The following is a 16,687-nucleotide window of genomic DNA, read 5'->3' as shown; positions in this document are numbered from 1 at the left end:
ACGTGTTTACTTCCATTCATTGCTCCAGTTTTGATAGTGTTTCAGAACACTTAAACAAACTGCATGAAAAAAACACGTGATAATCAAACCTCTTAAAAACAAACTGTATGTCGAATTCTTGCAAATACCGCGGAACGATTTTTCAAAAAATCATTTACCAAATCGTTTTATTTAAAATACTTAGGTGAATCAACACATCTTGTGTTTTTATATCTATAAAACAAATTAATCGAAGTGGTTGAACAAAACAAAATTCTGTTTTTCATTAAATTGTGTTCGAAATTCACAATCGAATTGATTTTTCGGTTCACGCTTGCTCTCGAAATATTATTCTAACAACAACAGTCACATCAAATTTATGTGAATACTTTCAGATATATTCACACAAAATGCAACGTTGATTCATGCCAAATGAAAAGCGTAGCCGTGCTCAGTCTCTTGTGATATCAATTTTCGATTCATTATTTTTATGTTGCCAATTCTCTGTCAGCCGGTGGGTAAAACAACATAATTATGAAATGAATATGCCTCTCAGTATCAAGTAAACATTTTCAGTTCTTGCTCTGCAATGTCTGCTTTTTGCCTTACCATTCATCTACTAAACACTTGAGGAATAGGGTTCAAAGTGATATACGGGTAGAAAATTGAAGCTACGAGCTTCGAGAGAAAGCATTTTCGGACCATGATTAATTTTCATGGGAGATGACTTATTGCTCATGATTTCATGAAAAGTTAAAATGATTGATTTCATGGTTTTCTAATCATGACAACAGTAAAGGATTTCTTTCCGTGTAGATGGCTTCTTGACCAGTTTATCACACCGCTTACCGTAATGAACAACTTTTTGGAAATATTGACATGTGTTCATCTGAATGTCTTAGGTATCAAATGATTTACATGGAATCCTTGTACCCTGGTTGAAAAATACATAAGAAGGTATGGTCTTCTTCAAGTGCATGCGTAAAAAGCGTACACCACGTAGAATACCGGGGGGGCGTGGAATTCTTCCACACTTCATTTTGGACGGAGAGAATCTCTTCGTACTGGAACATAGTTTTGCGATTATAAAGGTCGGTACGGCTTGCGGGTAGATCATGCATACACACTTACATAAACACCGGTATTTTGATGCTTCATATAGTGAACATTTTTATTGTCCTAAGCGAATTGAATTCTCTTCCACTCTTTATAAAACTGGATGTAAACAACACCATTTGTCTTGTTGCATTGAAGCAAATGCACCACACTCGTTTAAGATCAAGATACATTTGGTCCTTAAGCAAATCTTCAAGTACTCGTATCGAAGGTCGAATTTTGCACTGCCTGAAGTCAACAAAAATTGTATTCTTTCGTAGTGGCGATTTTTGCCGTCCCGAGCGCGGTAAGCGGGTTTGTTTCGTCGACTGCCTTGGATGAGATGTGAAATCGAACTGTCAACGAAAGATTGATGACTTTTCGAATGACCATAATTAATATTTGCTTTTGCAGATTCTAGGAATTGACCATTTCGCAAAAATAAACGTGTGACAATTAAGATCCTCAAAAACCTCGCTGCAAAATCAAGTAAATAACACAAAAAAGAGAAAACCTGTTTGTCATTACCAAGAATCAAAACCATTGCCTAAAATCCATCATGTCTCAGGGGTGCGAGTTGACTTGGTTGCGTATAACACCGGTAGGAATTCCAATGGCACCAGTGTCGTTTCGGTGGTGCATCCACTACTACTCTCCGAAACACTTACGCAAGCTTCGTTGGTAGTTTTATTTCCAGCAGCGGCGCATTCATTGTCATCAAAATTCGACACCCAAAGGTCGCCCACATCGCCCGTCTGCATTCCTAAGTCAAGCGCGCGGACCGGATTGAAAAATCGAATCGATGGGGGTGTGTGTTTGGACGGCGTTTCGTACATATATCGATTCTCCCATTCGGAAGATTGCCACAATGTACGCCGTCGTGTACACGATTCCGCACGCACAATCGGGTGCATATCATTTGGGGCTATCATTCGTACTGGTGGCTGAATTGACAGCTTGCATTGGCGGCATCGAAAAGTTTAAGGTCGAACTTGTGCAACAAACCGTGATGAGGATATCAGGTTTGCTTGTTTACCAGTCGCGCTCGCTCTCTTAGTATGGTTAGGTCGAGCGAGGCACGCGGTTTATGTGGAAAAGAATTTCCAGCAAGTCCATGGCACCATGTGGCCAACAGAACCGCCAGCCAAGGAAGTCCAGCCAGCGTGGAAGGAATCTTAAGTATGTATTCCATGGTGGGTTAATTAGTTGAACAGACAGAAACGAACACAAAGAAGAAAAAAAACATCGCATCAGCATGAGACTCTCGCGAAATAGTGTTGCAAAACTAGGTGCGGTAGATACGAAAATCGTACGATATTCCAACAACAACCAGAGAACAATCAGAAATGTCAAAAATGCTTTCACCTCCGCTGCATACAAGGAGTGCCGCGCGCGTGTTGACTACCCTCGGCAAGGTCTTCACCGTCACTATGTTCGCGTTCGTGTCGACTGTATTGGTGCAACCGTGCACGGTACATGCGCACTGATGCCGCCGCCAAAGAAACACGCATCCTAGACCAACGGGTTTTCGGATCAGATGATTTTTGCAGCACCCTAACTTCCCACCGCTTACCGCCTGTTTGGTGTTTCACTGTTGTTTCGGATTTCGATGTTACGTACGCCATGCGATTGTCGGTTGCCAATTTTTTCGTTCGACTGTGGGAATCATCGTACGTCACGCAAGTGCGACCAGTCGCACACCAACTGCGTCGTGGTGGGCTTTGTGCGTCACCATTCGAATGACAGGGCAGTGCGGTGGTGGATGAGATGTACTTAGGTGTGATCAACTGAGGTTATGTCAATGGAAAATATAGGTTTGTTTGAACTCTACAGTGTATTGTAGTAAAATATCCTTCCCTACTGGTCTCGACCGATGGTCTTTATTACTCGAAACCTTCACCCACTTTTGTTTCGCAAACTGCGAATCCCATACAACATTGCACCACCTCATGCATGTATTCAATTTTCCAATAATGCTAAACAAATCGTCGTTCGTATGTTGTATTGGTCCATGCTAAAGGAAAAAAAACGTCTGACGTTGAAAGCGCGGATTCAAGACCACACACGAACGACAATCTATATCGATTACATCAGCGTACTTGTCAAAACAAATACCTGAGCTGTTCTCCGGGTAACTGACCGGAAATGATTCACCCGTTGTTGGTAGAATGAAAAAAAACGAACCGCACCAGCAGGTCCCATTCACCAGCTGATAGCGAAATTATCGGCAGACTGATAGCAGAGATAATTGCAATAGCGAAAATAAAACAAGACCAATCATGACCGACTGTCGGTTATTGGTTCGCCAAGTGAACACTAATCGATCGCTGCGGATGATTGGCCATTCGACCACACGGGATTATCCCATACGGAGACGTTGCGAGCACTGTTATATAATATACATTTGCACTGAACTAGGAGAAGAGGTCTCGAGATCGTGTGCAAATTCTTAATGGGATCAAAACAATCTGACTCGATCGTGTATGTATGTAATTAGTGTCTAATTACATACTTATTTAGGGGTTTCACTAATCTTTACGTTTTCGTCTTCGATTCGTTAGTGCAGAGCAGTTCAAATTGAACTGCTTAGTGTAAACGACACTTTTTTTTTATATTGCACCAAAGTGCAATGTCTTTCCTGACGTCTCGAAGGAAACGAATAGGCGACTGAACTGGCCAACCACATATTCGGGTTCGGGGGGCGACAGGAAACCCGATCAGATGCATATAACAAAATCATAACACAAGTATATCAACAGTTGATATGTATAACGATTTGTGTTATTTTGAGATATTTAACAAATGAAAACAGTTGAAAGTTAAAGCTTATGATAACAATATAATAACAAAATCAGTTATGATGTTTTATGTTCGTTTGCAAGACTCATGATAACGTTCATTAATTGGAAAAAATGAGTTCTTCCGTTGCTTTATATCGAAATATAGGGTGATTTTTTAAGAGCTTGAGAACTTTTTTAAACAATAAAACGCATAAAATTTGCAAAATCTCATCGGTTCTTTATTTTAAACGTTAGATTGGTACATGACATTTACTTTTTGAAGATAATTTCATTTAAATGTTGACCGCGGCTGCGTCTTAGGTGGTCCATTCGGAAAATCCGCTTTTTTATCGACAAATTTTGTTCAGCGATGAGGCTCATTTCTGGTTGAATGGCTACGTAAATAAGCAAAATTGCCGCATTTGGAGTGAAGAGCAACCAGAAGCCGTTCAAGAACTGCCCATGCATCCCGAAAAATGCACTGTTTGGTGTGGTTTGTACGCTGGTGGAATCATTGGACCGTATTTTTTCAAAGATGCTGTTGGACGCAACGTTACAGTGAATGGCGATCGCTATCGTTCGATGCTAACAAACTTTTTGTTGCCAAAAATGGAAGAACTGAACTTGGTTGACATGTGGTTTCAACAAGATGGCGCTACATGCCACACAGCTCGCGATTCTATGGCCATTTTGAGGGAAAACTTCGGAGAACAATTCATCTCAAGAAATGGACCGGTAAGTTGGCCACCAAGATCATGCGATTTGACGCCTTTAGACTATTTTTTGTGGGGCTACGTCAAGTCTAAAGTCTACAGAAATAAGCCAGTAACTATTCCAGCTTTGGAAGACAACATTTCCGAAGAAATTCGGGCTATTCCGGCCGAAATGCTCGAAAAAGTTGCCCAAAATTGGACTTTCAGAATGGACCACCTAAGACGCAGCCGCGGTCAACATTTAAATGAAATTATCTTCAAAAAGTAAATGTCATGTACCAATCTAACGTTTAAAATAAAGAACCGATGAGATTTTGCAAATTTTATGCGTTTTATTGTTTAAAAAAGTTCTCAAGCTCTTAAAAAATCACCCTATATAATGATCAGAATTCCAAAAAACTAAAACAAGAAACCAGATCACTGAATAAATTAATCATTTAATTAAAAAAATCATTCAACAATTTTGGGTTGAAACGATGCTAAAAGTTGGCTGTGATATGAATTTCTGCTTTCGGACTTCTGTAATTATATCAAATTCAATAATAATTGTGATACAAACGTTTCATAATATGTTACGACTTTGTTCCCGCTAGAGTCTTTTTTGTTATAATTTTGTTACTTTAACAGCTTATCAGCCAAAAACATTTCAAAATCTGTTACAAAACATTTCTGAAATAAATTACTCCAGTTGTTGTAATTCAATTATTATCATCTGATCGGAAATACATTCCGCTTCGGCACAATATAAAAAAGTGTTTCGCAAAGAGTTCAACAGTTCAATTTGAACTGCTCTGCAATGACGAGTCGAAGACGAAACGTATGGAATATAATAATTTTAGTATACACTGAGGTCTCTTTTTACGTACTGCGTAAAAAAATGCGCAAAAAACCGCGTCGCGTCAAGATCTGGTGTAATTTCAAAAAAAAATTTGAATAATTCGACCTTACGACTTGAACATTTGAGACCGCGTAATTTCGGAAATCCGTGTGGGAAAAAATCGCAAAATAGGGAAATTTTTTTTATGACTAACGTCTTAGAAATTCATGAAACATTCAGATCTGGAGTGTTTTCATTAAAAAAATTGCTTGAAAAAAATCGAATTTAAGACAGAAAAATTTTGAGATTTTCGAAATCTAAAATGTTTTTTGATGCCAAATATCTTAGAAATGCATGAATTGTCTAGAACTGGTGTAATAAAAAAAAATTTTTTTTTGAAAAATATCGAAAATTTTTCAACTGTCAGAGAATTGACTTCAGAAAATCAGGATAACACCAGATCTCGACATTTCAAGCATTTCTAAGACAAAACAAGAAAACCGCGTTACTTCGGAAATCAGCATATAAAAAAAAACGCGTAACGTAAAAAAAAGTGTAACTTCGGAAATCTGCGTAAAAAAACCCATAAAAAACGTGTAAAAACGACGACCTGTGTATTATTACGACTAGTACAAACTGTTACCAATATTCAATATTATTCGCCTCTCTAACTAGAAACACTTTCAATTTTTATAAAAACCGAAATTATCATGAAGTTTTTAACATTGATTAAAATGAAAATTTTCGATTAATGATATTAAATGATTTTGCTTGGCTCAAAATCTAGATATTTTTTAAAGAATTTAGTTTTCACTAAACAATACATTACCTATGCCGAATTACGTCGATACAGCGCCGTGCTAAAATAATACCACACTAATGATTTATTTTGGGTTTTGTAATCAAACACTGAAAGCTGTCTTGATGAAGTCAGCTTCTACTTTTCATCATTGTCAAACGAAAAACACACCGAAAGTAAAGAATAGATGTTTGAAATCATGGAAGCTTTGCGAAGAAGAATCGCCAGTGGCCGAACTTGAATCTGTAAGCTTCTTCTTACCATGCAGTAGTGATGGAATTTCACCAGAGTGATACACGCTGGCGTCAGATTCTTGTCTACACAGGGGATGCAAAAAGCGAAACGTCGCACAAAGAGAAAAGCGCACTTCTTCTCAGTGTCGAATAGACAGCATTTGAGTGTGTGCTTGTGGTTAAAGCAGCTGGCGCGAGTGAAACACATTCTCTTCGCATGAATCGCTCTCACGCGCTCTCGCCTAAAGACACCCAAGTGACCAATGGTGCGCGCTAGTGAGCGAACACATCTGTTAATTTTGAAATTTATAGAAGGTAGCGATGACCTTGCTAAGACAAGGCTTCCGTGCACGTGATTTTCCCATCGTATTCTGCCATTCATTGCAAATCGTAATTCTTCTGAACATGTACTTAGCGAAGCACCAATCGCCGATGATAACACAAATAGGACAATAGCTTGTTGCTGATTAGTTACGATAATTTTAAATTTGTGTTCATTTTCTATTTAATTTTTTGAGTATTTCGCTAAATTTAAATGAAGTTTGTGGCTCATTTTGTTTTCGAGTACTTCGTAAGTTCATATGAAGTTAACGAAGAACCCATTCTAAACAAACTTGAAAACAAATCGAAACACAGTGGATAATTTGTTGCTAATAAGTTGCTAATTAGTTACTGTAGTTTTGAATTTGTTGTTCAATTTTTTTCGAACACTTCGCTAAGTTTATATGAAGCTAACGAAACACCTCTTTTAAATAAGCTTTAAAACAAATGGATAAATTGTTCAGTTGCTAATTAGTTACGGTGGTTTTGAATTTGTTGCTCAATTTATTTTATATTTGTTCGAATACTTCGCTAAGTTCATATGAAGTTAACGAAGAACCCATTCAAAATAAACTCGAAACTCAGTGGATAATTTGTTATTTATTTATTGCTAATTAGTTACAATGGTTTTGAATTTATTGTTCAATTGATATTATATTTGTTCGAGAGCTTCGCTAAGCTCAAATGAAGCTAACGAAGCACTTCTTCTAATAAAGCTTGAAAACAAATCGGAACCCAGTGCAAACATGGCGAAGTACTCAAAAAATTAAAAAAAATTGAGCAACAAATTCGAAATTACCGTAAATACTTAGCAACTAATTAGCAACAAAATATCCACTTTAATGCTTATTTGGGAGGGGTGATTCGCTAACTTCATATGAACTTAACAAAGCACTAAAAAAAATTTAAAAAAATAGCAACAAATTCAACATTACCGTAACTAATTAGAAACTACCTAGCAACAAATTATTCACCTATTTTTATTACCATCGGCAAAAAGTGTTTCGCTACGTTTATGTCCATATCCTTTTCACTTTACGTAAATCCATTTCGACCGATATTTCCTTCCGATCAGCAAATAAACGTTCGTTGCTCCAATTTCAAATACGAGATACCGTAGATTGTGCGATTCCCAGCTTCCTACCGATGACACAATGAGAAAGATCCGGATTTTCAAGGTGCATGCGCAAAATTATGTTACGCCGCTGCTGTTCTACCGACTCCATCTTCGCAACGATTGGAAAACTAATACTGTCACTTCAAAATGTAAACAAAGTTTGAGATTAGCACTGGAAACTTATCCAACGAAATTGACTTTGAAGAGTAATGATCACACCACATCTAATCAAAAATTTAAATCGGGATAGCTCGTTTTTTTTCACCCAAGAGGCAAATAACCATAAAATTAAACCTCTATGATCGGAACAAACTATTAATTGGAAACGTCGAACATACTACATTGAATGTGAAATCCTGCCTTGTTAGGAAAAGTCGATTTTTATCGTGAAAACTATTTTTATTCTTCAGTAGAATCACCATCTAGAAATTCCATCGGTCTTCCAACATTTTGATGCCCTTTGAAAAAAAAGAGTTGTAAAAGCCTTCAAAATAGGCTTCCATTTCTGCAATGACCTCAACATTCGACGAAAATTTCTTTCCCTGGAGAAACCTTTTCAGGTTTGGAAATAGATAATAATCGCTGGGGCCAGATCTGGAGAATACGGGGGATGGTGGACCAATCCGTACTGCAAATCATTCAATTTCACAGTTGCTTATATGCAAGAATGCGCTGGTGCGTCTTTTTCCATAGCTTGATGAAAACTAGAACTCGTCTGACACGATCAGCTGTTATTTAAACACTAGTGGATAGATTAATAGATTGAAATTTGGCATTGGGTCATCTCCCCGGTAACCAGTAAGCACATACTAATGCCGCATTATGACAGAAAATAATCACTAATTCGCATTGTAATCGCTCTTGCGATTGAATTAAGGCCGACCTTGGCAAAATATACGGCTATTCACAGATAATGCTTATTTATGGCTGGTGTGCATTCGGAAAGCTGAATTCCGATTGATTTACAAAAGATGAGCTTTCAGATTGCAGATACAAAGTTATAAGCATTTTTGGTGCTCATAAAAGGCTATTTTAACGCCACTATTAGTGCTTACCGATTACCTGGGCTATCTATTCGTGTCTTTTCTGTGAAAGCCCCGGGACTTTTCGTTCCAATTATTATCATATTACATCAACATAAAAAGTAAACTGATATCAGACCTATGACGAATACGAATGAGCAGTTGTTTCAAAGTGAGTAACTTTATTGACTAGCACAACCCTACTCTGCGCTGTACGCTACCCGATGATAAGCTCTTTAATAGTAAAACTATGAATCATGAACTGAGGTGCAATGTTAGACCTAGCACTTAGCACTTTAGAAAAAAGATTACAATGATGACAGAATATTACATCTATTGTAATATTGTATTTTTACAATTTGATTGCAAAGCAAATGTGTCAAGCCGATAAATTTTGCGAAAATTTCAACAATCACAATATCGTAGGCGATCTTCGATGTGGTTTTGAAATTCAATCTGGTAGAAATTGAGCAATGTTCGCCGAATTGCTCAAGCTAAAACCTGTTTAGAATGAAGATTCTGCAATACGTTGAACACAGAAAAGATTGGCATTCAGTTGTTAAAAATAGCCAAAAGAGACACACCTACAAAAATATCATTCATTCAAAACGAAAACGAAAGATCGAAATTATGCAAAACTGTTTAATCAATTCAACCGGATTGTTTCCTAACAGTTTCTGATGATTCTACCTTTATTTTTGAACTCTCAGATTATCGCCGTCGCGAAGAAGAAACCTGCCACCACCAGTGAATGAAGTTGATAGAAAGAACTGAAACATCCCAACAAAGTCACGAACGAATCGATCGGAATATGCGTTGTAGCAAGAAAATGAGCTTTCAGAATGAGTACCAGAGTTTATAATTGCCAGTGATTTCATTAGCGAAAGTTTTGCAATTACGTGCCTATTTAACGATTCAGACTAAGCCAAAAAGTTTGCAAACGGATATTAGTTCGACCTTCCAAGAAATTATCACCCACTAGCCTTGCACCAGCTCGAAGATTGATTGGCTAATTGTTTGGCCAATTTGGCAAACGTCGGAAACATCGTTGAGCAAATCCATCCAACCAAAATGCATCGTAATCATCTTAGTTCAGTCGCCAATACAGCAGAAAAATAAATAAATCCAAATCGACACTCACGCGCCATTTTCCAGGCCTTTGTGATCCTTCGAGGTCAGCCAGTTGCGCGCGTCGTGAGATTTTACGCACTAACAAACCGAACGGAGCGGCAGAGCAGCATCGCATCGAAAGATAACTGATTTGGACATCGTGTGTGAGCGCACCTTGCTGCCGATGCCGAAGTCTATTCTTTGCGCAATCGATACAAGAAGAAGAATTGCGAGTATGAGATGGCAGACGAACGAAGACGATGATGGCACTAAGGTGGCTAAGGTGGCTACTACATACTACAATACTTGCATGGCAATGTGTAGCTAAACAACAACACAAAAGACACGGATGTCCTTCCCCAAGCGGAACAATTTTGCCGAGCTTTAGTATTTTAAAAATTCTAAAAACAACACAACACATCATTCGATGCTCGGTGACTCCAGAACTAGCCATTCGCTGCCGAACTCATCGTGATGCTCGAGTGCGCAGAATCAATTAGACTATCCTGATGGGATGTCGCTTCTTTTGTGTTCCGTCTAAGTCGAGTTGCATGAGAATTAGTATAAAGCTATTTCTTATTCGTAACAAAATCCATAATTTAACGTATAAATGGGATATATTTTACAGTGATGCATTTTCTCGGTGTAAATTTGCGTCTCTGATTGAGACATTATTTCCCTAAATTAAATATGTTACCCAACGGCGAAGGTATGCCCTTAGGATTAGGTAGCTATTTAGCAATGTACAAAATTAGCATTTGATAAGAAGCTAGTAAAATAGGTGATCCAAAGATCATATGATCAAGGAGACCTCAGTAGTCGTAGACTTGGAAATTTTCTTATTAAACCGTATTCGGCAGCAAATCTTCGAATCTGATCATTATTAGTGATTAATACCAAGTGCTAATAAGTCATGAAAACTCTGTCGGCTATTTTAACTCCATGTTCGTGGTTTTTAGATTTGGTTGATTCAAATAATTTCATGTCTAGCAAAACTGGTAACAACTAGAATTATGAAATAAAGAACAATAAGATCAGTGTTAAATTAATCCAACCACTTCTCTCTTGTGCACAATTTGGTAGCGTGAATAATTTAAAAAATTTTTAACAAGACACTACTAGATATTACATAGAAAGAAAAAAAAAACTAACCGAGACTTGACCGATTGAAAAACTAACAAGCTTTATCGCCCTGTCACAGAGCTGATTTGTTTGAATACAGATCTCATAAAATTAAAATCATGTGGATCATGAAATTATTTTAGAAAATTCTGCGAGCATCGTCACAGCAATAGACAATTTGAGTCATTACATTGTCGAACCTAAGAATCTTTCAATTCCCAAAGCTCAAACTAAATTGAATTCGCCTATCATCGATGACAATCTTCAACAACTGCTCATTCGGTTGAAGAATGTTCGTCGACAATATCAACGTTCTTGTGATTCTACTATTAAAACCGTAGTTACGGATTTACAAAAAGAAATTTAACATAGGTTTACTCATTTGCGTAATGAAAATTTCGCTAAAGAAGTTGAACAAATTGAACCATATTCTAAACCTTTCTGGAAGCTTTATAGAGTTCTTGAGAGATCTCAGAAACCAATTCCTGCTTCCAAGAAAGGAAATCAAATACTTTTTACAAATCGCGAAAAATCTCAAAAACTTGCTCAGCGGTTTGAGAGTGTTTATAATTTTGATTTTAACGTTGTGAGTCCCTTTTGAAAATGAAGTCTCACTGAAATATGATCATATTTCAACTCAAGTATTGTTACAAGATGACATTACTGAGACAAATTTGGATGAAATTAATTCAATCATTAGCAAATTTAAGAACATGAAGGCTCCTGGTAATGATGGGATTTTCAATATTCTTATTAAAATTTTTTCCGATGTTGCATTGAGTCTCTTGGTTAAAATTTTCAACGAGTATTTTTCATTAGTTTACTTCTCTAAGAGAAGGAAAAATGCTAAAATAATGCCTATCATCAAACCCGACAAAAACTCAGCAGAAACATTGATGATAGGTACATCAAGTTATCGACCAAATAGATACTTTATTTTATAAGTAAATCTTGTTGAAAATGATGTCTTATATAAATGAGAACTTTTTATTTTGGCGACAGAGCCGTTAGGATTTTGTCAGGCCCGTACCTGTGATTTCATTTCGGGAGGGGCCAGGTGACTTCATCAGTTCCTGAAGTATCTGGAAAAGCGATCAAAAACGTCGGAATGGAACTCGCACCGATTTCTCAGATATTTCTTGGTCTGTTTCACGAAATAATATTCAAATCAAAGGTGTTATTATTCCTTATTACACATTTTTCATAAAGATTAGAATTTTGTTAGTTGCATTTTATACTAACTTGGCTTTACCAGTTTCTGGTTTTCGGTTCTGGAAGTACCTGCCAAAAATTCCATTTCTTAACGTTTACTGTAATGCAATTTCTGTCACACATGTCTAAGACCTTCTAAATGAATATTTCTAGAGCACAACAATCCACAAAATTTGTGATGATAGATTTTGAGATGTGGTCTGAGCTAGCTCCCTTACTCTGATTAGTGGATAACGAAAAACATCTTCTAAGTTTTTAGGTCATATTAGTTGTTGACAATACAAACATCAATGCACGCTGATGCTTGCATTTCTCAATGATTTGTATTAGTCTTGTTATGACGTAGACCCGCCAAAAGTTTAAATTTGATCAGTATCTAATGGGGAAATGAAACTGGAAAAAAGACATGCGAATGCAAATATGTAAATAAAAAACCTCAAAAATGTTATCGCAGAGACGAGACTCGAACCCGTAGCTAGCTCCTAACCGGGGTTATGATTTTACCAATTAAACTACTCTGCATATGAAAGCACATGAAAAGATAGCCTAAATGACTTGCATTTCTGTCTTGATGTGGTTCTGTCTGGCGTATAATAATTTATCCAACCAAACATGTAGTCGAAGAGCGCTTGCGTTCGCATTTTTAGTCCTGAAGAAGTATGTGCGGAATCCAGCACCAGGATATCTTTCTCATCTGTAGAATCTTATGGTATGCTAGCGTACCTTCTCTTCCCGGTCATTCAGTACAATTTTACGTATTTTTTATATTATTGTCGTTTATTTTACCCCGGTTTTTATCTCCAATTTATATAGTTTTGACACTGTCAGTGGCAATGGAGTTTCGACTATCACGAATCTCTGAAAACCACTATCCAACCTTTTTTATTGTCTGTGTTTCTGTACGTGCCTTGATTTCGTAATTAAACTGCTCATCAACTTGTTAGAGTATCTGAAGTAAGTTATCCACTGGAAATGCTCTTCTAGACATAGAAAAAACATTCATCAGTGTTTGGCACAAAGCATTAATAGCGAAAATTCAAAATGATTCTAAATTATTCAACTGATCGTACTCTCCAGATTAGCTATCAGAATAGTAAATCTGATTTTTTACCCGAACGAGCAGATATTCCTCAAGATTCGAGTGTACAAATGAGTTACACAGACTAACAAATATAGAACCATTAGATGTAATGTCACATAATAGTATAAGCAAATTCCGACAAAAATCGATGCAATCTTTAATTCAATCGATTCGCTATCTGTATTAGTTAGTAAGTTAGCATATAAGTTCCTTTCACCCATTACACATTACAAGTAGGTTCACAATTTGCAATTAAAAAAATCACAGAATTGCGGAAATTTAGCAATTTAACTCATATTACAATAAATAATACATTTAAAAAAAAAAACAAGGATTATCGCAGTTCCTTCTATTCCGATGGACTAGGATACACACTAAGATAGATTTGATTACGCTGTTCGACCATTTCTTTATATGAAAAACTTCGGTTAACATGAGAAATAACCAAGTGTTCAGTAAACTCAATAAATTTTAGAACACATCAGAATCAGATTTCTAAATCATCGCACAGCCGGGAACATATCTCAGATATGTGTCGGAATTACATCGACATCATGCATTATTAAAACTGCAGTCAAAAATAATTATCATATTTTTGACTGCATTTTGAATAATTCAGTGGGATAAGAGAAGCGGTATATATAAACTAATCCGAATTCTTTTTAAACTCAATCAAATAATCAGAATAAGAATTTAGTTTACCGCATCATCCGTTACCATTGCTTACCGATTTGGTCGGTAGTTCATGACAGATTAACACAAATTTTACTACCGGAAGCTTTGTAATGCATTCAATTACCGAACTGATAACCGATTTGTCAACTATTAAAAACTAGGTGCCAAATTACCGAATTCTGCAAAATTTAAAAAGTATGTATAAACCAATTCTAAAATTTTATCCAAAATATAATCGAAATTTTCGTAACAAACAAAAGTGAATTATTAGCTAGTCGCATTCTAACAACAACTGTAATAATTGACAGCGTGTATTTTTGCTCAAACGTGCTCAATAAATTCCAATTTTCGCGGTCAAACCACATTCCTACGAATGAAGTTTGAAAGGTAAGAAAAATGATTTAAAATGGCGATCTATCCAACAAGACATGAAATATAAGTGGAAGCATGCAAAAATATCTTAGGTTCTCTGATTAGAACTTTTTTTTTAATCTGTTGGCACCGAAAAATGACAAAAACAAGTACCGACATCTTTTCGAAGAGTAAATATGCGTTTATTTTTACTTGATTACCGTGACTGTTAAATTTTATTCACAAATTTCAAATTTCAAGTTGTTCAGTTTAAAAAAGTAAGCAAGAGAAACGTTGGGAACCAGTTTTATCTATCTTACCAGTTACTAAGCCACTTTTACATTTGCAATCCAAGTGCTATAGATGATAGTCAAATCTATAATCTATCGATTCGCACAAGGTTTATTTAGAAAATTTTACAAAACATTGAAAACTCAAAGATAAATCAAGCAAATAAAAACTCATTTATTAACATTTATTTGCAGTTCGTTTTTTTTTTTACAATTAAATATATGATTCTTTTAAAAATTCCCCCGCTAAGCTCTTTTCTAATTGGGCAAACAGATGTATTCGAAAAATAATTCTAATAAACTGGATGACTCCAATGGAACTATACAACCATTTCCTGAAACACATAAATTGTCAAACTTTAACAGTGTACTCTTTTTTTAAATTACTTTAAATTTTATTGTGGCTAGTATTCACTTAAATATTATTCCTTGCAAAATATCTGATTTTTGAAATACTTCCCAAAGCGCTTACGGTAGGTAGACTAGCTAAGACAGTACTTAGGGGAAAATACTATACGTAATCAATTCCCAGAACAGAAACCCAGAAACAATACGATTGTGACTTGGTAAAAACAACTGACATAGCGACAAAGACAAACCGCAAACAGTGTTTTCCCAATTATTAAAAAAGATCTGGTGTGAGAGAAGTTTTATTAATGAAGGAAAGAAAAAATTTCAGTTTCGTAACAATAGAGCAGCGAGATTCGAATCGACTGTAAGAATAGAAACCACTAAACTCAAAATTCCCGGTGATCTCAGCGGTACGTATGGATCCGAGTATAAAATTCGACAGAGTACTTTCACTTACCGGTTGTTTTCTATGGAGCTCGATATGTCTGCGTATCCGTTCATTTTGTAGGGATTTTGACAGCTCGCTTGCCAGAGGAAGGAATTTCAAACACTGATCAATAAATAAAGCACGGTTGTGATGCACTTCACTGCAGATTGGCTATGTTGGAGTAAATGCTCTTTCCAAAGGGCTTAGGGTTAGACGAAAGATAGGACCAATTTCATCAATAGATTCTTCGGTAGTTGCCAACACTAAACTTCGCCAGTATTTGGTCAAAGTTGTCACTCTTCCGGGATAGCACACTGAATAATTTTTGTCGTATTCGAACCGCGCGCTGTCAGATACACAAAGCTTTGATTTAATCCACTGCCCGTAGGTGAAATAATCGATTATAAATCTCAATTTTCTCTTCGTTTAACAACACACACCCGTTTTTTTTTTCTTCACCACAAGGTAGATAACGCGTTGACTATGAAAAATGAAGATAAATAAAAATAATTTTGCTTCCACCAGAAGTAGATTTTCTCGAACGCAAGACCGACTACACACAACCTGCGCGACCGAGCGTTTGGATCCTAATGTTGAGCAGCCTTGATTTGAATTTTACTATAACTGCCTGCTCGGTTCACGACGGATGACTGTTTTACGATCGGGTATGACGAGGCACAGGACGGACAACGGTGCGGTGGTATATGCGCGTGGTTGGTAGCCAACACTCACACATGAACTAATGCATACGGGTTACATCACACACACCCATATATTGCTGCGAACAAGCACTCAGAAAAGTGTAACATAAAATTCCAATATCAAATCTAATTAGAATAACTCATGTCAAAATATTTGTACTAAACCTTTAATACGATCCAGTTTCCATGGAAGTAAGCAATTGATTTTAATTTTTCCGTGCTACAAATTTCTTCCGTGTCATTCATTTCAAATACTATAAACCGAGTAAGCACGAGGCCGCTTGTACGGACGCACCACTACAGCTGGTCCAACATCGGATGATCGTACGATGGGCCCTGATTGGTTGAAAGTAGACAGGCGTATTGCATATACCAACCGATACTGCCACACACGCAATGTCTGAGCCATAGTACCGCAGCACAGCGTCGCTGGCTGCTACCAACAACGCCGTGTGCCACCCACGGTCAGCTGCTGAAAAATGTTTTGCTGC

The 16,687-nt window shown here is 36.8% G+C and overlaps 1 protein-coding gene across 1 annotated transcript in view; it reads right to left on the bottom strand.

The window, feature by feature from the left end:
• The window catches only part of LOC131439462 (uncharacterized protein DDB_G0271670), a 68,486-nt gene extending 52,342 nt beyond the window's left edge, over positions 1-16,144 (bottom strand). The window contains exon 1 of the mRNA XM_058610502.1: positions 15,526-16,144. Within this exon, the coding sequence (XP_058466485.1) occupies positions 15,526-15,569 (44 nt within the window). The 5' untranslated portion in view covers positions 15,570-16,144. The remainder of the gene's footprint in view (positions 1-15,525) is intronic.
• Between the last annotated feature and the right edge of the window lie 543 nt (positions 16,145-16,687).

Source organism: Malaya genurostris, chromosome 3, assembly GCF_030247185.1.
Source record: "Malaya genurostris strain Urasoe2022 chromosome 3, Malgen_1.1, whole genome shotgun sequence".
Taxonomy (NCBI): domain Eukaryota; kingdom Metazoa; phylum Arthropoda; class Insecta; order Diptera; family Culicidae; genus Malaya; species Malaya genurostris.
The sequence above is the reverse complement of the archived record's forward strand: the minus strand, read 5'-3'. Positions and strand labels throughout refer to the sequence as shown.